This window comes from Podarcis bocagei (assembly GCF_964188305.1).
Source record: "Podarcis bocagei genome assembly, chromosome: 4".
In the NCBI taxonomy this organism is placed as follows: Eukaryota; Metazoa; Chordata; class Lepidosauria; order Squamata; family Lacertidae; genus Podarcis; species Podarcis bocagei.
Genome location: NC_138128.1, coordinates 18,060,603 through 18,082,870, shown reverse-complemented (window position 1 = coordinate 18,082,870; position 22,268 = coordinate 18,060,603). Strand labels below are relative to the sequence as shown.

The window sequence follows — 22,268 nt, the reverse complement described above, 5'->3', positions numbered from 1 at the left end:
CCTAAGAAGATAGAGAAGGAGGTAATTGTTGAGGCTGGAGTCAAAAGCTCAGCACAGCAAAGTTGCTTGGTCCTTTGATCCACTAATTGAGGAGCTGTGTGTACACGTACACACACACACACACACACACACACACACACACACACACACAGGCACAGACACTCAATCAGCTTCCATTCCAGCACTATAGGCAGGCATCATCCTTGCTAAGACCAACTTCAGCACCTAGAACCATTGGACAGCTCCCTAAAGGCACACTGCCTCTTAGGTTTTACATACTCTGGTCCAGGATTCCAAGCAGTGCTATGCAGCTACCTTAAGTCACTGTTTTAAGTTCCCACAATGCCCTAACCTAAGCTAACTCTTTGTGGGAACTTTAAATGCTGAGTAGCACAATATTGAGAGCTATCACAACAGCTACATAAGCTCACCAAGACAAAGGGGAGCCCACCAAGTGAAACTTTGCCCAGCATCCTCTTAAACTCAATCCTAAAAACTAAAGCAGGTTTGATATAAATCCTACGATGTGCAAATCTTTAACAATCACTAGCTGCAGGAAAAACAAACTATGTATATTAAGAAGCCTGAAAACGGGAGGGATGGAAGTCGATAGGGTGCAGAAGAATGATCTAAGCTTTTAAAGATATAATGAGATAAATGTGAAGAGATTTAACTGTAACGGTAACGGGTAATATCCTTATGTTATGTTTAGATTTCGGTTATTTTCTTTTACTTTTTGTAATTGTTGATCAGTTTTCTTTTTTCTGGATATTCACATGAAACTTAATAAAAAGAGATTAAAAAAACAACTCAATCCTGTTCTTTGCAACTTTTGGATAGCCCAGTTAGAATCATTTCCCATCATTCAGTCAGGGTTTAGGTGAATAGGAGGGCTCTGCTTTCTGGGCTAGGGTCCTACCCATCAGCTGTAGCAGGAGCTGTATCAGAAAACAGACCATCCTTTCCTTGGGACTAGGCTATTGCCCACATGTTGGAAGGGCAAATTAATGTTTTCTGTGCTCCGAAGGGCAGTAAGTGATTGATACATCCAACTGGGAGGCGATTCCCAACATGGATGGGATTTGTGAGAAGCTATGAAAAATTATCAGCACTAACATGGTTTCAGAAGTACTGTTACACTTCCATGAGCACAGCTACGTACCTTGTTAACATTTGGCAGTGCAACCAGAGAGGTCGCCCAGAGGTCTTTAGGCTTGACAGCTTCAGTGGTGATCTGAAGAGTCCTCTGTAACTTTAGACTCTCTCCCCAGCAGCCGAGCAAACCACTCCTGCTCACAGTCAGGTAGCTGATAGGGCTTTTCAATAATGTTACGCTCTGAACAGCATCTTTGTGGATCAGAGGGAGAAACCGGAGGTCCTTCCAGTGAGGGATGACCGATCGCCTGGCCCGTTCATCTCTCTCATACAGCTCAAGCAGCACAAAGGAGGTCAATTTGTCCCAGTCGATAAGGCCATCTCGGATCAAATCTATCTTGTCAAACAGCTCGCCGTACTCTTCCTTGGTGCCTTGCCGAACTGCTGTGGACATTTTGTCTACAAACTCTTCTCTCGTCATTGTGCCTGTGCTCTCATTTGATTCTGGGAGCTTGAAAGAAAAGCAAAGAAAAGGAGGAGTTTGCCAAGGTGCTAAGGATCGACCCTCATGGAATTCATTCAGTGACCCACTTCTCAATGGCACCCAGAAGAATGTCTTAGTGAGGGAAAGTGCCATGCTTGGTGGTGACAAGGTGCTTTGAAAGCTCCATCAGTGACATTTTCTACAGGGGATGTTCCATAGCTCAGTCGGTAGAGCATGAGACTCTTAATTTCAGGGTTGTGGGTTTGAGCCCCACGTTGGGCAAAAAGAATCCTGCATTGCAGGGGGTTGGACTAGGTGAACCTAGGGATCTCTTCCAACTCTACAGTTCTATGATTCACCATTTCAGGGCTGGTATCTTCCATAGTGATGCCTTCCATGAGGCATTACAGAACATAAGAAGAGCCTGACGGCTAGACTCAGGTGCAGGGCCCATCTATTCAAGCATCCTCTTCTCACAGTGGCCAACCAGATGCCCATGGGAAGCCCACAAGGTTGTATGTACCTGATGTTAGTCTTACTCAGAGTGGTCTCATTGGAAATAATGGATATGACTAAGGGCTGTATGCAATGCTAGTCATATTTTGAGTAGACCTAGTGAAATTAATGACTGCAACTAACTTAAATTCTTAAATTTCAGTGGATTCATTGGATACAACCCACAAAGTCCCTGGGCAGTGTAAAATTGACCCTGGGTGATTGCTTGTCATTATTATTATTATATTATTATTAATACCCCACCCATCTGGCTGGGCCTCCCCAACCACTCTGGGCGGCTCCCAACAGAATATTAAAAACATGATAAACCATCAAACATTAAAAACTTCCCGATACAGGATCGCCTTCAGATGTCTTCTAAAAGTCAGATAGTTGTTTATTTCCTTGACATCTGATGGGAGGGCTTCCCACAGGGCAGGCGCCACTACCGAGAAGGCCCTCTGCCTGGTTCCCTGTAACTTCACTTCTCATAGGGAGGGAACCACGGAAGGCCCTCGGAGCTGGACCTCAGTGTCTGGGCAGAACGATGGGGGTGGAGATGCTCCTTCAGGTATACTGGGCCAAAGCCATTTAGGGTTTTAAAGTTTTTAAAATCAACAATAAACTAAAACTAGGTTAAATAGATATTTTTTACATGTCTGAGTAGGTTTGCCTAAACAAAAGTGTTTTTTTATCATGTACCAAAAAGAGTGAAGGCATCTGTCCAATGTCAATAGGCAGGGAGTTCCAAAGTTGTGAGTGCAGCTTCACTAAAACGTAAATGTCTTACAATTGCAGAACAAGTATTATGTGGCCCCTCTAACAGTGCCGGTTCTGCAGTTTAAAGAGAGGGCAATTCGATACATGGGGCAAAGCAACCACACAAGTAAATTTAGTACTTGTATGGTGGGACTAGATTTATTTTAATTTTTTATCTCACTCTGGAGTCCTATTTGCAATGAAGAGTGGGTAAGGAATGTCTTAAATAAAACTAAATATCGTATTTTCTGCTCTATAAGACTCACTTTTTCCCTCCTAAAAAGTAAGGGGAAATGTGTGTGCGTCTTATGGAGCGAATGCAGGCTGCGCGGCTATCCCGGAAGCCAGAACAGCAAGAGGGATTGCTGCTTTCACTGCACAGTGATCCCTCTTGCTGTTCTGGCTTCTGAGATTCAGAATATTTTTTTTCTTGTTTTCCTCCTCCAAAAATTAGGTGTGTCTTGTGGTCTGGTGCGTCTTATAGAGCGAAAAATACGGTAAAATCCTATGCATGCACACTTACTCGTGAGTAAGCCTTATTGAACTCACAAGGACCTAATCCAACTAAATACAAACCTCCTCTAAAATTATGGGTTGGTGACGAGTCAATTCTCAACTTTGTATCCCCCATAAATAACTGCCGATTTCCTTCTGTAAAATATGCTTGGTAAATTGGCTTCCTCTGCTTAGGTAACAGATTGCAATGGACATTTTCGTCATATAAATACCTGGGGCCAGGTATGCTTCCATATGCTCCGATGAAAAGCTGTCAGAATAATGATTTTGGATCATTCTGCTAAAAGCCTCTTTATCCTATTTAATAATCATCCAATCCACTCTTCCCTGGGGGATTTCCTCTTTTCTTACAGAGGCTTCCTTGAATTTTCTCATATCCACAAATGAAAACATTGTGGCAAGGGGATAAGAAATGTTGTTATGTTATAAAAGGCCTCTTCCTAATCCACTGTTGTAATTATTTAACTGAACAGCAGTAAAAAAAAAAATTAAATGACACTTCGGTTCTAACATTTCATACACAGAGGGGGAGGGTGGCATCTAAAGTATAACACCATGATAACTTTGTGGGAAATCGAGTTTAATTAATTTTCACGTTTTTTAAACGAGAAAAAAAAATCCCATTAGTATTTCAACACTATCTATCTCCGTGTTCCACATAGAATGTTAATGAAACAATATTTCAAAATGGAAATTACACTCCATTGCCCCTTCAATATTATTTCGCTTTTATATATAGACAGCAAACAGGAATCTGAAATGAATCAGGGCACTGGGTGTGTGTGTTGTTTTAAGAGTTAAGTTTACAGCCTTGATTTTGAAATCGCTGCACAGCCAGAACCTCTGGACTCAATATACTTCTTGTTATCCGTGAAACATCAGCGGTATCATGATTGATTGACAGCTACAGGCTTGAGCCCATCTGGAGAGCAAGCATCAAAGGCACTAATTCGTTGAGTGAAATCTTATTTCAAAACGGTCTATGCAGCAAGTCCCTATAAGTCCCTACACAACCATTTCAACAGGGATGCTTGAGAGATTCAACTCATTGCATTTAAAGGTCACCAAATGGACAGCAGGAACGAGGGTCTGTAGAAGAGGGTGACTATTAGGAAGGTAAAGGACGCGGGTGGCGCTGTGGTCTAAACCACTGAGCCTCTTGGGCTTGCTGATCAGAAGGTTAGTGGTTCAAATCCCCATGACAGAGTGAGCTCCCGTTGCTCTGTCCCAGCTCTTGCCAACCTAGCAGTTTGAAAGCACGCCACTTCAAGTAGATAAATAGGTACCACTGTGGCGGGAAGGTAAACGGCATTTCCGTGCACTCTGGTTTCCGTCGCGGTGTTCCGTTGCACCAGAAGCAGTTTAGTCATGCTGGCCACATGACCCGGAAAGCTGTCTGTGGACAAACGCCGGCTCCCTCAGCCTGAAAGCAAGATGAGCGCTGCACCCACTAGTCACCTTTGACAGGACTTAAGCATCCAGGGGTCCTTGTTTACCTATTAGGATCATGGAAAGCTGCTTCACTCTGATTGAGGCCATTGAGTACATCTTGCTCAGCAGTGGCCACACTTCCTGCCATTCGCTGCCCTGGATTTCAGGCAGAAGCATTCCCAGCTCTTCCTGGATATGCTTTTCCTAGAAATGGACCGTCTGCCTGCAAAAAAGATGCTCTACCACCGAGCTGTGTATGGCATTTCCTCCACTGACAGATACCAGTGTCCCTGCACCTGTTCACTGGGTCTTCCGCAGCTAAATATGACAGACAGGGCAGCTGGAAAACGCCAGATGTTTAATTTTTTAGTTTTTTATTTGTTTCCGGCCTTTCACCCTACTATCCAAAGGCAGGTTCCAACACTGAAACACAATACAGTGGTACCTCAGGTTACAGATGCTTCAGGTTACAGATGCTTCAGGTTACAGATGCTTCAGGTTACAGACTCCGCTAGCACAGAAATAGTACCTCAGGTTAAGAACTTTGCTTCAGGATGAGAATAGAAATCACACAGCGGTGGCAGCGGGAGGCCCCATTAGCTAAAGTGATACCTCAGGTTAAGAACAGTTTCAGGTTAAGAACGGACCTCCAGAACGAATTAAGTTCCTAACCCAAGGTAAAGGGAAAGGAACCCCTGATCATTAGGTCCAGTCACGGACGACTCTGGGGTTGCGGCGCTCATCTCGCTTTATTGGCCGAGGGAGCCGGCGTACAGCTTCTGGGGCATGTGGCCAGCATGACTAAGCCACTTCTGGCAAACCAGAGCAGCACACGGAGATGGCGTTTATCTTCCCGCCAGATTGGCACCTATTAATCTACTTGCACTTCGTGCTTTCAAACTGCTAGGTTGGCAGGAGCTGGGACTGAACAACAGGAACTCACCCTGTCACGGGGATTCGAACCGCCAACCTTCTGATAGGCAAGCCCTAAGCTCTGTGGTTTAACCCACAGTACCACCCACATCCCTGAGGTACCACTGTAACCCGAGGTACCACTGTATTAAAAACAGTTTTAAACCAGTTACCATCATAAAAATAAACTGGGTGCTAAGAATATGCACCACAGGTGTCAGAAGCAGTCAAAAAGCCCCCTTCTGGCCATGCATTGATCATAGAGAGGAGGGGGCACACTCACTGGACCTGCTATCATCTTTAACATGATCACACCGTCATTGGTCTGTGTCCAAATCACACAGGTGGGCACCATTGTGGGGTAGCCCTCACCCGACCCATTTCTTGCCTTTACGTATTTCTAAGAAGCCCCAAACGAACATTTCAACTGGCCAGCGTGTGTGAGTCTACACTTTTTTTAAAAAAAGATCTATGACTCCATCTAGTTTTTAGCTGCTCCTTGCCGCAATTGGTCAAATGATGGGGAGGGGCCAATTCATATTTCCTTTTCCTCAATCTGTCTCCCATGTAGTCACAGTGGGCTTTAAGCTTTCCTTCCAGGCCTCTACCGTTGCACACACACATGTTTGCATGAGGCCCCTTCTGAGCTACCCTCGTCATGTGCCTGAATCTAAGAGATCGAGGGAGGCGGGGGCACAAACAGAATGGACACATCCCAGCGGACTTAGGGATGGAGCAATCGGTCTACTACTGGCCCCTATCAACTTTCCACGTTTCTGTTCATAAGCCCATTCTGTCCTGTTTTCAATCTGTGACTCCTCCTTTTAACCATCATATTCAAATGTATATCTTATTACAAATTTTATCACATGATGCATAACTAAACACAGCATGTGCATTTGTAAACGCATTGTATCCCCCTTAAACACTTTTTTTAAAAAAAAGCAGAGAACCATATCACACATTTTGGAGAAATGCAAAACCAAGTACATTTCGCTGTGCATGATGAGTCCTGCAGGAGATATGGATCAGGCTGATTTTGCATTGCAGTTCACTGAAATTGAATTCCTCAGGGATCCGTATGTGGTCCTATCTTATGAAGGAGGTGGAAACTAAAGAGCCTGTTTGTAACAGATACTCAGGCACTTGGCAAAGAGAAACCCCTTCATTTAACAATAACGTAAAGGCAGAAAATACTTTGTCTCCCTTGGGTCATTCCGTCTGCCGAATTACACATTTCCATACAAATGTAATGCTAATCTCAGAGGTAACATAGAACAGCTTCTCCCACAGATTTTTTTTTTTAAAAAAGTATTATCAATACATGTAAATGAGACAGCTCTCTCCTGGGAAAGCGCTTCGTATTTAAAACCGCTTGTTTGTACTTCACTGGGGTACTAAGAAGGATACCTGCAAAACATATTTCCTGAAAGCAAGGGACAGCAGCTTACTCTTGAGACAACCAAAATACTAAAGTATGTATCAGTGTGGCAGAGAGTGAAATTGTGACCACATCTATTGCTACAAACTGCATGCAGACTCCAATCGAGATACAGTTTTGTGCAAAAATGCACAAGTAGCCCAGTGGAGTGGCGGGAGATGTACACAGTGGGGTCGTGGCAAATTCCAAGCACAGGAGCTTTGCATCCATAGACGCACACCCAATGAGAGTCCAAAACTGCAAATAGTTGTGCTGACTCATTGCAGAGAGAGAAGCAGTACACAGTGCAATACTGTACCTCTCTGTGCTAATATGTCACTGGAAAACTTGAAAGCCTTGTCATTGCCTCATTTGCTTGCAAGAGGGAGGAGGGTCCAGTCTGTGAATTACACTAGAAACGCCGGAAGATACTACCACCTGTGACGTTAACATATGAGAGTGCTGGAGGTGAAATAGTTAAACAGGTTAGCCAATCAGAACCCAGGGGGGTGGAGTCAGAGGGACTATAAAACTAGCTCTGGGAGGGGTGAAGGGGGAGTTTGTGGGGAGTTGGGTGGTTGGTTGGAGTGGGAGTGGGAGTGAATTGGGATAGAGTCTGTGGGTAGATTGAGTTAGTGCAGTGAAATAAGCTGAGTCAGGAACAATTAGGAACAAACCCCATGATTGTAATGGACCGATACCGTTTATGAAACCACATGCTTGTTAAACTGCAATAAATAAACAGAAGTTTATGTTCCAATTTAATCCTGACCGGACTCAGTATTGTACCAGGTAGGGCCTGGGTGGTGGCAGTGAGAAATAAAGTGGTGGCACAGGGATCAATAGACGGTGGAACGTCCGGGGACCCTGTGTGATCGCCACACCACCATTCCTGCTTTGAAAAATGTCCTGGAGCCGCACTTCCTAGTATTACAGCTGCAGTACACTGCTGCTATGGACCCACAGCTCCTGCCAGTCCAGGGAATCTGCACACAAATGCTGCTCCTTCGGCTGGGTTGGGACAATCACCATGGAATCATGCGGAGCCAGCAGGAGGGAGTCTGTACTAGAGAGCAGTCCAGACTCGGAGGCAGAAGCTGAAGCAGGAAGGTAAGATTAGGGAGGCCAAGAGGCAGAGATGAGTCAGGCTGGGGAAGAGGCACGGGTGTCTCCCACCCCCTGCTGTGACGAGCTCCCCTCTCCCCCTGGTCTCCCAGAACTAAGAGAGGTGAGAAGAGGGCGGAGGAGAAGTTAGTATCATGCCAGTGCAATTTTTTGGGACTCTTAATCTCATGGTTCTGGGTTCAAGCCCCACGTTGGGCAAAAGATTCCTGAATTGCATGGGGTTGATCTAGATGACTTTCATAGTCTCCTCCAAGCCTACAATTCTAGGATTTTACCCAGGAATTCTCCTCTTATACCTAATTTTTCCTTGCCAACGAACAATTTCTAGGCCCCTCCACCACCTTGCAAAACTTGTTAAAGACTAAAGAGATCATCAAACAGGGAAAAACAGGTGGCAACAGTAGTCAGGCTAAATATATTTCATTGTCTTGAGTGATTTTGAGGGACAGGAGGAGGTCTGACTCCATGCACAAAGAAGAGCTGTAGTTTTTCAAAAGCAGTAAAGAATAAAATATAAAAATGGGGATTGTTTGAACACAACAGTAAATCAGAGCTTTTGAGAGACCATTCTGCTCTCTGTCCTCCCTTCTGCCCTTGCCGGCAGCTGCTGTCACCAAGAAAGGGAACGACTTTTGCATCCACCCACGTCTGAACAGTGGGGGCTTTTGATTCTGCCAATGAAACTGTCTATCACACTCAGGAGTCGTAGAATTTGTCTGCCTGAGAGTGATCATTCTCAAGATGTTTGCATGCTGGGACTTCACAGTTGTCCAGATAAAGCAATTGATGGAATAAGCAAACCGCAGACATGCTAACGCAGAGCAGGCAGGAAGGAGATCCCAAGCAGCTTTTTCCATACAGGCAGGGACCTTAAATTAACACATTCTGTGTAAAAATCTGTTCTCCAATTTCTCAAAAGTTTTCTTCTCCTGTGAAAGAGGCATTTATTTTCACCTGTTTGCACTGTGCTGACCTCAAATCTGCCTATCCCTTCTTCCCCCCAGTATGCCAAAGCACCTTACCTGCTATCTCACCTGGTAAGCCACTTCCAGACCCTCCAAGTGTCCCTATTTTCCAGGGACTGTCCCGGATTTACAGAAGCCGCCCTGGTTTCTGATTTGATCCCAGAATGTCCCACTTTTTGGGGGATGTCCCTATTTTAATTGGAGAAATATTGGACGGTATGGAGTTATGCAACCCTCGAGCTAAGGAGATAAGTAACTATACAACCTTTAGAAGACACCTGAAGGCAGCCCAGTATAGGGTAGTGTGTGTTTTTTAATGTTTAATGTTTTATTATGTTTTTATATATGCCGGATGCCACCCAGAGTGGCTGGAGCAATAATAAAATGATGATGATGATGATGATGATGGAATAGGATGTCCCTATTTTCATCAGAGACATAGGAGCCAACTCCTAGAGCCCAAGAAGTCTTCACCCCACCAATAAAATATTTGAGGGGGCCAGGCCCCCCAAAACTGATGGGCATTGCCATTCAAATGAATAGCGTGCACAGCATCATGTGATTGATTTTGGGAGGTGGACCTTAGTGTCCCCCCATTTTTTAAATTTCAAGTTGGCACCCCTGATCACAGAAATGTTGGAAGGTATGTAATTTTCTTCTCTTTCTTTATGTTTCCACACCCCTTTTTTTTATTCAATGCCTCCCAACTTCACCTGAGGCTACTATTGACGCTGATGCCGCCCCAGGATCATTCCAGCGCCCCCCAGGGGAAGTTGTGTTGGATATTCTCTCTGTGTGCGAGAGAATCATTTGTTCCAGAAAAGAGAAGAAGTTTCAAGAAGCAGCAGAAGGCTGAGATTGTTTTGTCTATGCAAGGACGTTTTCTGTGGGAACTGTTCTTTGGACTTCTGCAGTGAGACAGGAAGTACTGATAACAACGGTTCTGTGTAACTTGTTGCAACTTGTTGTGAACCTCTTGCTTCCGTCTTGCGGTGAGAGAAGCAGAGAGAGCGCCTTGGGATCTTGTTGTGGATTCTAAACATGCCTTGACCACAGCATTGGTGAATGTCTGTATATATTTGCTACCAATATGCTTTTATATGCCTGTCAAGTAAACCTCTACACTTGGCTGAATCCTTATGGCGTCCATGAGTGTCTATTGCCTACTGTGTGTACCTTCAAGGAGACACCACCTTGCCAACAAAGGTCCGTATATAAAGCTATGGTTTTCCCAGTAGTGATGTATGGAAGTGAGAGATGGACCATAAAGAAGGCTGATCGACGAAGAATTGATGCTTTTGAATTATGGTGCTGGAGGAGACTCTTGAGAGTCCCATGGACTGCAAGAAGATCAAACCTCTCCATTCTTAAGGAAATCAGCCCTGAGTGCTCACTGGAAGGACAGATCCTGAAGCTGAGGCTCCAATACTTTGGCCATCTCATGAGAAGAGAAGACTCCCTGGAAAAGACCCTGGTGTTGGGAAAGATGGAGGGCACAAGGAGAAGGGGACGACAGAGGACAAGATGGTTGGACAGTGTTCTTGAAGCTACCTGCATGAGTTTGACCAAACTGCGGGAGGCAGTGGAAGACAGGAGTGCCTGGTGTGCTCTGGTCCATGGGGTCATGAAGAGTCAGACACGACTAAACAACAACAAAAGTGTGTACCTTCAACCCCAAAGACGCTTCCAAGGAAGGAGCTGCGTTGAGATGTGACTCTTCTGTGTATGGATACTGGCACAGATGCACAGTGAAAGTGATGCCAGACCCAATCCTTCTAGGCAAACTAAGGACCGGGGGCTGGATCCGGCCCAATCACCTTCTAAATCTGGCCTGCGGACAGTCCAGGAATCAGCATGTTTTTACATGAGTAGAATGTGTCCTTTTATTTAAAATGCATCTCTAGGTTATTTGTGGGGCATAGGAATTCGTTCATTGTTTTTTTCCCAAGATATAGTCTGGCCCCCCACAAAGTCTGAGGGACAGGGGACTGGCCCCCTGCTGGAAAAGTTTGCTGACCCCTGTTCTAAATCATTCATCAGAGGTTGATTGATTGATCCAACACATTATTGCCCACTTTGGGAAACACTGTACCAAGGGTTGCTAACATTTTTCTCTGCTGATACAGTGGTACCTCGGGTTAAGAACTTAATTCATTCTGGAGGTCCGTTCTTAACCTGAAACTGTTCTTAACCTGAGGTACCACTTTAGCTAATGGGGCCTCCCACTGCTGCCGCGCTGCCGGAGCACGATTTCTGTTCTCATCCTGAAGCATATGTAACCTGAGATACCACTGTACTTCGTTAACACCTGCCCACTAATCAGAAATGTGGCACCTGAAGTTCCCCGTCGCTGCATAGGGAAAGGGTTGATACTATGCTTGTTATGCCACTGTTGCGAGATGGAGAAATAATCAGTTGGCAACCCTGATTTCTGCTGCCAGCAGCTGGCGGCACTCCCCAATAAGCAGCTTTGTGTATCCACTGGCAGATCTGAGGTTTTCATCATTTCATGTGAAGGAAACCCCCTGCTCCCACCTCCTGCCAATTCTTTTCCCATGGAAAAGCCAGCGATCGCATAAACGATTGAGCAAGAGCCCTGCAGGTGATCTGAAAGTGATCTGTCAGTGAGGAAACGACAAGTCGCTTGCTCCGTTGAAGCTCAGAAACGAGACCTCTCCTTTTCGTTTGTCCGGAGGAAGATCCTTCTCTTTGCAAAATCAAAGCAGTGCATGCAGCTCCAAAACGAAGCTGACCGTGAAAAGGGTCCGTCACCTCGTCGAACCGCCTGCCCCCCCACATGTCTTGCTCAAAAAAGAGATGCAAGCCACGTTCCTCTCATTTCCTGCCAAGATACAGTCCGCTATATATGGATGCCGTCAGCTCCCATTAGCAGAACGGCTGGCAGAGGGGAAAAGGGCAGCTCGTGGAAGGCAAGCTATTGTAATCGCAATCACCTCAATTAGACCCAATTTAAACCACAGGCCTGACATGCTACAGTAATTAGAGATCAAAAGCTTGGCCTGTCAAGCTTTTGCTGCTTCTCCTCTCTCTTACAGAGGTGCAGGTTAGTGCAAGAGGTCTTGCAATTGTACTACTTCTACACTACAGCGGCAGACAAGGCCAGATCAAAGGACGTACGCATCTCCTCCCTGCACCCGTCAGCACCCATTCCGAGAGAACTGACTTGTGCTGGTAGAATAGCAAGGAATGGAACAAGAACCCATGGAAGAGTCAGCCAGGGTGCATGTCTCTGTCTGCGTTGATGCTCGTGGGTACATGCATTGCTTGACATTGCAGAACTTTTGCTAATAAACTAGCCGTAGTCATCTGCTTTTCATACCTTGAGCTCACTGAGATATTCTGCTTCAGTATGGAGTATTATTCTGGAAGGGCCGGCATCCGTTTGTCTCGGGAGACAATGGAGGAGTGTGCCTTTGGGGGTGAAGTCAAACTCTTGGAAGGTTGCAGCAGCTGCTGTGGCTGCAGAAACCGATATGGGAGAGACATGTTTTGGGAGGGGTGTAGCTGGGTGGTAAGGCCCATGCTTTGCGTGCAAAATGGGCCAAACTCAATCAATCCCTGGTATCTTCCAGGTAGGTCTGGAGGAAACCCATCTGGAAACCCTGGAGAGGAACCAACACTGAGTGTAGATCTGAGGTTGGGAACCTGTAGTCTTCCAGATATTGCCTGCCATCATCTGTGACCATTGGCCAAGCTGGCTGGGTTTGACAGGAGTTGGAGTCAAACCACGTATGGAAAGCCACAAATTCCACATACCTGATAAAGACAGTACTCAGCTAAATGGGCCAACCATCTCACTCACTATAAGGCAGCTTCCTATGGTGACATCGACATTTAAAGCACACTTAGGCCACTCTTGTTAGTCATGGCTTCTCCCGAAGAATCCTGGGAACTGTTCCAGGTATGTATGTTAACATTGGTCTTTGTTGACTTCCATTCCATGTGGCTCTTCCCTTTGAGCTGGCTCCACTTTTAAGATATGGAGCTTCTTTTCCTGCAATATCTCAGGTTTGGGTAGTCTGATCATGCTCTCTTATTTAAATTCCGTCTCTACTATCTCACTGCTTCTCTCTCTGCGCTTGAGCACCTAAGTTGCCTCCAGAAGTCTTCAGTTCTCTTCTTTCTATATTTGTAGGGAGAAGGCTTTAAAAGTTTCAAATTGGCTTTGGCACAGCACTAGTCCATCCTAGTTGTGATTAGTGTCAAGGACTTGGACCAAAAAAACAAAGACGATATTTTGAGGAGCAACTGAAAACTCACCAATTAACAAATTCTCAGCTGGAGAAGAACTTCTTAAGAAATGATGTTCAGTTGGAAAGACATCCAAATTCACATCCCAGACCAAATTCATATCCCCAAAACAGATAATTAAACATGTTAGCAACATCCCTACTGGTGAGCAGTTTTCTGCCTAGTACCTCACGCAGCTTTCTCGGTTAGAATCGCAAAATTATTGTGACACCAATGACTGGCTTTGTTCAGGTTATGCATATGCAACTTCCCCCATTTTATTCTTTTAATGAATAATACTATTTTCCACAGAAACTTAAGCATCTTCGACAACAGTTTGCTTGTTCCCTTTCCACTTCACAGGCAGGATCAGGGAAAAGCACATAAAGAACAGGAAATCAGGAACTGTTGGCTGAAAGGTCCCCAGGAGGCAGCATGACTGAAAAGTCAGGTGCCACCAAACCAGAGTTTTTGTGGGCAACCTGCAACCTCTCAGCCTAGACTACATTCAGATTTGGGGAATACTGTGTTGGTTTCCCTGATTATAATAGTGCTTCTGTTCTGCTTGATAACATTTCTTTCACACTGCAGAACCTGTTGTATTATGGGATTGTGGCTTTTGGACCAGTATATTGACACGTCGTGCTAAATTTCATTCAGCAACCAATGTCATAGGACAATGGCACTATTACTGCACCACTTCTGTGTAGGCAGCCCTGTATTGGGAAGTTTTTAACATCTGATGTTTCGCTATTTTTTAATATTCTGTTGGAAGCTGCCCAGAGCGGCTGGGGTATAAGTAATAAATTATTATTATTATTTTGTTCCCCCGTGAAAGCCAGTATTGTGCCCCAATTTTTGTCACTTTACTCACACAGTTTTCCAGGTTAAGGGGTCTGCTGGAATCAAATAACATGGAAACGAGTGCTAAACATGTGCTATGTTCCATCCTTTTCCTGGAAGTGGCTTTTACGTTGTATGAAAACTCAGATATCGTGAAGAAATCAACAATCAACAGTTAGGGGAACGTCAGGGAAGTGGTGTAAACGGCCACATGAATGCAACCTTAATTTCATACAGGTGGAAAGGAGGAGAAAACTGGTAGTAAAAGATAGAAGAAAGTGAAAAAATGGAGTCAGAGAGAGAGAGAGAGAGAATGGAGTGCCCCACCAGCATGCAACCTCTAAGTAAATGCAGCCCTATGCAGAAAGGTGGGGAGCCCACCCCTCCCCCTTCTGCTTTACAGGCCGAGCCAACATTTTATCCTTTTAGCCGGTTGCCAGAATCAGACAAGGCAAAGCCAGCGAAAAACCATAATCCCATCACTTGCACTTGGACTGCTCAGAGACCCATTACTGAGTGACGGCAGAACAACAGCATCACTGCCTTTTAATTCCACGGGCCGTAAAAGCTTCCTCTGAGGATAGTTTGAGAGCAAATGGCACCTGTGGGCCTTCTGGGCCTAACAATTCAGAGCAGCTGGACCAGCTCCACTCTGAGACTGATGCTCTCACTGTTCGTTAACCTGCCATCCCACACGAGGCTACAGCACTAGCTCAGGGGCACACTTCAGGTTTGGGGGTTGTTTCTGCTTTTGTTCCAGGCTGGTCTGCTCCTCTGGCTTTTGCAACCTTTGAAAATAGGCCCATGCCATATTTTTTCCCCTTTTTTGTGTGCTAGGTACAATCGAAAGCAACCATTTATTTTCATACAGGCTGTCACTGGGCTTCGCCTGTGTGTTTATAGATTACAAAATACAGTGGTGCCTCGCAAGACGAAATTAATTCGTTCCGCAATTCTCTTCGTCTTGCGGGTTTTTCGTCTTGCGATGCACGGTTTCCCATAGGAATGCATTGAAAATCAATTAATGCGTTCCTAGGGAAACCACCTTCAGGCCAGGTCCGGGGATTTGGCGGGCGGCATTTTAAAATCGCCCCGGACAGCGGAGGACTTCTCCGCTGTCCGGGGCGATTTAAAAGCCCCTGGGAAGGCAGGCAGGGGGGAGCAAAGACTTTCGCCCCCTGCCCGCCTTCAGAAGGTGTTCCCACCCCCCCGCCCGGCTTCGCAGCAGCGCTACGAAGCCCGGCAGCTGGGGCAGCTGTTCCCGCCCCCCTCCCCCCTTCGGAACATCGTTCCGAAGTGGGGCGGCTGGGGCAGCTGTTCCCGCCCCACCTCCCCACTTCGGAACAGCTGTTCCCGCCCCACCTCCCCCCTTCGGAACATCGTTCCGAAGTGGGGCGGCTGGGGCAGCAGTTCCCGCCCCACCTCCCCCCTTCGGAACATCGTTCCGAAGTGGGGCGGATGGGGCAGCTGTTCCCGCCCCCCTCCCCCCTTCGGAACATCGTTCCGAAGTGGGGCGGATGGGGCAGCTGTTCCCGCCCCCCCTCCCCCCTTCGGAACATCGTTCCGAAGTGGGGCGGCTGGGGCAGCAGTTCCCGCCCCACCTCCCCACTTCGGAACATCGTTCCGAAGTGGGGCGGATGGGGCAGCTGTTCCCGCCCCACCTCCCCCCTTCGGAACATCGTTCCGAAGTGGGGCGGCTGGGGCAGCAGTTCCCGCCCCACCTCCCCCCTTCGGAACATCGTTCCGAAGTGGGGCGGCTGGGGCAGCTGTTCCCGCCCCACCTCCCCCCTTCGGAACATCGTTCCGAAGGGGGGCGGCTGGGGCAGCAGTTCCCGCCCCCCCTCCCCCCTTCGGAACATCGTTCCGAAGTGGGGCGGCTGGGGCAGCTGTTCCCGCCCCACCTCCCCACTTCGGAACATCGTTCCGAAGTGGGGCGGCTGGGGCAGCTGTTCCCGCCCCACCTCCCCACTTCGGAACATCGTTCCGAAGTGGGGCGGCTGGGGCAGCTGTTCCCGCCCCCCCCTCCCCCCTTCGGAACATCGTTCCGAAGTGGGGCGGATGGGGCAGCTGTTCCCGCCCCCCCTCCCCCCTTCGGAACATCGTTCCGAAGTGGGGCGGATGGGGCAGCTGTTCCTGCCCCCCCTCCCCCCTTCGGAACAGCGTTCCGAAGTGGGGCGGATGGGGCAGCTGTTCCCGCCCCCCCCTTCGGAACAGCGTTTTAAAATGCTGGGGGTCGGCAGCGAACGCTTTGCTCCCGCCCGCCAGCATTTTAAGATCGCCTGGGGCAGGCGGGGGGGGGGAAGGCAGGCGGGGGGAGCAAAGACTTTTGCCCCCCGCCGGCCTTCAGAAGAGGTCCTCTTCTGAAGGCCGGCTGTGGGCGAAAGTCTTTGCTCCCGACCGCCAGCATTTCCCTATGGGCTTTCGTCTTGCGATGCAAGCCCATAGGGAAATTCGTCTTGCGAAGCGCCTCCAAAACAGAAAACCCTTTCGTCTTGCGGGTTTTCCGTCTTGCGAGGCATTCGTCTTGCGGGGTACCACTGTATAACACCGCCATTTCCTTCCCAGACTCCTCTCTAATTGCACTTTTGAAAAGAAACAGGCCTCTTGAGCTAAAACGTGCCAACTGTCAGGGACGGGCTGGACCCTGAGGAGTGGGTACCGGGAGGGTGGTCCCCCCCCCCTTTTAATCCCAGATGGAAGCCATCTGACATCACTAAGTGCTGGAGAGATAGCACTCTGCCTATGTTCAAGGCGGTTTACCAGTATTATACACCCATTTCTAGAGCTGAGCCTTGCCACTGAAAATAGGTTCAGGGTCTACAACGTGGCGAGCCCTGGCTCAAAGTACGTCTTCTTTTGAAACAAACCTATGATCAAAATGTGTTGGGATTGATGCTTGGTAGATTTCTGGTTTTTGCAACTATCAGAAGCACAGGTCTGCCCTTCTTGGCAATGGATCAGTCTCCCTAAGACCCGCTTGCATCTCCAGAACCACCACTTGAAGAGTAATGCAAGTACAGGGCACCTCCCAATCGAATCATGGCATTCTCCATGTACAGCAAAATATGCAAGTTTGTTGTGACTGCTCCAGGTCAGAAGTGTGGACCCACAAGCCTTGGGGCTTAATACAGCCCTCCAGGCCTCTCTATCTGGCCTAAGGGGCACCGCTAAAGGCTATACCAGGCATAGGCAAACTTGGCCCTCCAGATGTTTTGGGACTACAACTCCCATCATCCCTAGGCTAACAGGACCAGTGGTCAGGAATGATGGGAGTTGTAGTCCCAAAACATCTGGAGGGCCGAGTTTGCCTATGCCTGGGCTATACCCTCTCCAGCCATGCCCCTCTTCCCAGCCCTCCATTGCATTCTCTTTTGCATGGTGGGTATGTGTCCTTGAATTTTTGCTAAACCTTCTGACGCATCTGGATAGAGAGTAGAGAGGAGTATGTATGAGAGTATATAGAAACCAGCCTACTGTGCATTGCTCTGCCCACTATGCCTCCATCCCTGGCCCAGGTAGTCCCCAGAAGTTTGTTCACAAAGGGATGTGTCTCTTAGGAAGAAACATGTTGCCCAACCCAATAGGCTCTCCTTGCTCTGATCTCTCTTTCCGCCCCTTGTTTTCTACCTCAATGATGATAGGAAAGGCGATCTTTCCTAACAACCCTAAAGCCCTTCAGGTCACTTGAGAACTTACCTTAAAAAACTCCTGCATCCTCATAAAATCATGAATAGTCAGCCTGTTTTCAAGTCGTTCTGTACTTTCCTCTCTCACAGAATCTTCAACCATGTTAAGCAGCTGCTTCCCAGTAGCAGCCATGGCTTTTTTTTTTGACCCAGGAAATGTGGTGCTCGTGCTTAATTTGCTTTTATCTCAATCAATACATCTCCAAAGGTGGTTCTTTGCTCGGCTTTCATGTCCTTTCAGAATTTAATTTCCTCCAGAATAATTTGTGGTGAGCAAGCCGTCTCTGGAATGTCAAAAAGGGTTTGGATGGACGAGAACCAAAAGGACAAAAAACGGACTTCGATCACAATGCTCGTTTTTATTTCTCACAGGTTGCATGTGAGCTCTGGAATGCTGTATGCGAGCCAGGAAAACGTAAGTGGCTTTCTCTGACGGTAAATAGAATCCATCCCAGCAAATTTATAACCTTTTACAGTTTCTTCCTGGAAATGTAACAGAAGCTGTTCACCTGGAGAAAATCCATTTTGCTTACCTTGTTTGCTATTAATGTGCTATTTATTCAGATTAAAATCCCATTATCTTTCCCAACCACACTTGATTAGCTCCAGCACTCCTTTCTCTTGAGTGCAGAGTGGAGGCTATAGGCATTTCGCAGGACTGCTTCGAGTAGCTGAGTTTCCTTGAGTTTGCAAGCGTTCCTTAGCAACCTTGCACAACACTAGCTAACTGCCCTTTCCACCCCTCCCAATTAGTGGGAGAAATTGCTTAGCTAGGAAGGATCTGTTGCAGCAAGCTGGGAAAGGAAGCCCACCTATTTGATTTAAAGACTTGGAAGCCATTCAGAAGAGCAAAGGGCCTTGAATTCTGAACAGGTGCATGCACACAGACAGGCATAGTGCTTGCGCAACCCTCATGAGCTGCTGATCGGCATGGTTGTTATAGAGCACTGAGCGGGATCCTGGCAGTAACACAATTATTACTAATTTTAGACCAGAGGTGAAGAACCTATAGCCCTCCAGCTGTCCCAGCTCTCATCACTCCCAGCCAACATGGTCAATAGTCAGGGATGGTTGGAGTCCAGCATCATTGGGAGGTCTATAGGTTTTCCATCCACATTTTAGTCCACCTGTAGTCTGTTTGCAGAGCGGAATACGACCCAGTAGCTCCTATGTTGTATTTGGTCTGGTTTTGCTTTACTCAGAAACAAAAGGAGATGGAAGGCCAGGAGAGGTGGAGATTACTACTATAGTAAATTGTAGCCTCCATGTGCAGTCTCCTTCCACCCAACCACCCAAAAAAATCTCACATATGATGAGCCTTCTGAGCAACAGTTTGGCTTCTTTGGGGCTTATTCATATATGGCACATCCATTAGGAAACTCACATGAACCACTGGATGCCCCCTTAAGAGGTTGCTGGACCAGAACTCCCATCATCTCTGACCACTAGTCATGTTGGGTGGGGGTGATGGGAGCTAGAGCCTAGCAACCTCCAGAGAGCCACATCCCTTAGTCTTTAACCCATTTCTGACCTTGGTAGGAGAGAGAGAGAGAGAGAGAGAGAGAGAGAGCCCCAACTACTAAAGAATGCCTTCCATCTGTTTGCAAGCCTTAATAAATAATAACAATAATTATTTATTGTATCTGAAGAAGTGTGCATGCACACGAAAGCTCATACCAAGGACTAACTTAGTTGGTCTTTAAGGTGCTACTGGAAGGAATTTTTTTATAATAACAATAATGTTATTATTTGTATGCCACCCATTTGACTGGGTTTCCCCAGCCACTCTGGGTGGCTCCCAACAGAATATTAAAAACACCATAAAACATCAAACATTAAAAACTTCCCTAAATAGGGCTGCCATCAGATGTCTTCTAAAAGTCATATAGTTGTCTATTTCCTTGACATCTGATGGGAGGCCATTCCACAGGGAAGGAGAATGATGTCATTGTCACAAGCTTGATGACCACTGAATTTTATCAGTCCCATCACCTGGCTGAACATGGGATTCAGCACCAGACTAAAGACTTCTGGGGTGAGGGGTGGAAGAATGGGTTTTCTTTAAAAAAAGAAAACATTTTGGTAGATTTACCTCTATCTGTTAGTCAGTTGGCACTCCACTGTTCCACTTCCAGGTGCTGCAAGATTATTCTGCTGTGCAGCAAAACATAGCCAAGCTTAACACTGGGCACTGAGAAAGGATTGACAATGCAGCTCTTTCTGATGGCTACGTCCCCGTTAAACAGGAATGCTTTGATCTTATCCTACACAATGCATCAGATACTCCAAATTATACTAAAATCACAGGCCCCTTTCATTGCTGTCACCAGGCCTAAAAACTACCTTTAAAGGCTAATCCCTTTTCTGCTGCCTCTAGAGCTGTGATCAATTTCTGTCCTGCTGCTGAGAGTAATCCAAGGCTTTGTAGATGTTCACAAAACAAAAATGCAAGTCAAAGCTTTACATAGAGAGGCTGCTACTGGGCTATATCCCCATGAAACCAAAACCCATGCAATCAATTTCTTCTTTAAAATTTCTTTTACTGAAGTTTGCTGCTGTTCCGTACATAGGGAGCTACCATTTCCTCTTCTAGCCTAATAGTGTTTAATTTTATTGGTGTTCTACTAATAGCATTGGCAGCAGCAACAGCAGATTTCCAGGTTCTCAAGGCAGAGGTCCTTCACATCATCTGCTACCTGAACCTTTTTTTACTGGTGGGCTCTGGGATTGAATCTTGGACCTTCTGGGAGGAAAGCCTGCACACTTATCCTAGGAATAAAAGGATCTGGAAAATTTTGGCTCTCAGTTTCTCATTTTTTCAAGGCTTAAATTCAGTTATCCCAATTTTTCGACATTTTGTGATTTAAAAACAAACAACCTCATCAAGGTTCATCAGCATTTTAGTGCAAACTTCTCCATATAACTTTTTATATGCAGCTTTGACTCACGTACACATTTTTTGCAAGCATTTTCCCTGATGCAATATACTTTTGTATGTTAAATTTTCACCAATATCTTCACTTTTATGCACACTTCCCCCCAATATATTCATTTTCGTATATTGGCTAGAGAACTGTGTCACAAAATTCAGATAAGTGTGGATTTTGAAGGATAGCTGTGTATCAATTTATGTAGTTTTGTAAACTGGTAAGATTCAGCTTTAAGTGAATACTGGATTGATTTTTTCTCTCTACTCCTAGTCACCACCCTACAAACTAAGGGCTAACACCTCCATCTCAGAAAGCAGGGTAGAAACAAACATGGACAGGAGCTCCCTTCTAGTTCTCAAATAGAACTGCAGCTGCTATTCAAAATACAATAAAATATTACTTCAAAATCATCAGATCGAACTTCAATCAAAAGCAGAGATTTGTTGTTGTTGTTTAGTCGTTTAGTCGTGTCCGACTCTTCGTGAACCCATGGACCAGAGCACACCAGGCACTCCTGTCTTCCACTGCCTCCCGCAGTTTGGTCAGACTCATGTTTGTAGCTTCGAGAACACTGTCCAACCATCTCATCCTCTGTTGTCCCCTTCTCCTTGTGCCTTCAGGGTCTTTTCCAGGGAGTCTTCTCTTCTCATGAGGTGGCCAAAGTATTGGAGCCTCAGCTTCAGGATCTGTCCTTCCAGTGAGCACAGGGCTGATTTCCTTAAGAATGGATAGGTTTGATCTTCTTGCAGTCCATGGGACTCTCAAGAGTCTCCTCCAGCACCATAATTCAAAAGCATCGATTGTTCGGCGATCAGCCTTCTTTATGGTCCAGCTCTCACTTCCGTAGCAGAGATACAAGAGAACAAAGGACTGAGCAGGCACAAGGAAAACTCCTGCTGGGCCCTGATCTAACATCTGAATGTGGGGAAGGTCCCATGCACACACTGGTTTGTTACCTGATCTCCAGCAAAAAGAAATAAATGTGATGGCAAGTCCAACCATCCTTTCCCATGTTGTGGCAGATCAATCAGCTGCTTCACACCTCAAACTCGACTACAGGTCATCAAGGCCGCCCCCGCCCCCAAAAAACATGCCTACTGAAAATGTCATAAAGGCACAAATGTCAATTCTTTAACAAAAACCAAGGGTAGACACCGAGGTCCAAATTGCTTGCACTTTATGGAGCTTTTATACTAGCAACTGACAAGAGCAACCATCAGGGTGAATTGTATTGTGGAATTTTAACTCTCTTTTTCAACCAAGACTTGACAGCCACTTGAGCTGAATGAAGATTAGTTTTAATTATCCACAACACCCTTTTGATATTCTGTAGTTCTGCATATGTTGTGGCCTTGT

The 22,268-nt window shown here is 46.3% G+C and overlaps 1 protein-coding gene and 1 long non-coding RNA gene across 5 annotated transcripts in view; one reads left to right on the top strand and one right to left on the bottom strand.

Moving 5' to 3' along the window:
* WDR49 (WD repeat domain 49) overlaps positions 1-20,237 on the bottom strand; it is a 116,389-nt gene extending 96,152 nt beyond the window's left edge. For 3 of the 4 annotated variants that reach the window (XM_081190058.1, XM_081190055.1, XM_081190057.1), the window contains exons 1-2: positions 17,993-19,375; positions 1,163-1,606 (exon numbers count right to left, since the gene is read on the bottom strand). In XM_081190058.1, the coding sequence (XP_081046184.1) occupies positions 1,163-1,606; positions 17,993-18,115 (567 nt within the window). In that variant the 5' untranslated portion in view covers positions 18,116-19,375. Of the gene's footprint in view, positions 1-1,162; positions 1,607-17,992; positions 19,376-20,074 lie in introns of those variants that run through there. The other variant, XM_081190056.1, reaches the window with a different exon arrangement.
* The window catches only part of LOC308585209, a 493,513-nt gene that overhangs the window by 312,806 nt on the left and 158,439 nt on the right, over positions 1-22,268 (top strand). The window lies entirely within an intron of this gene.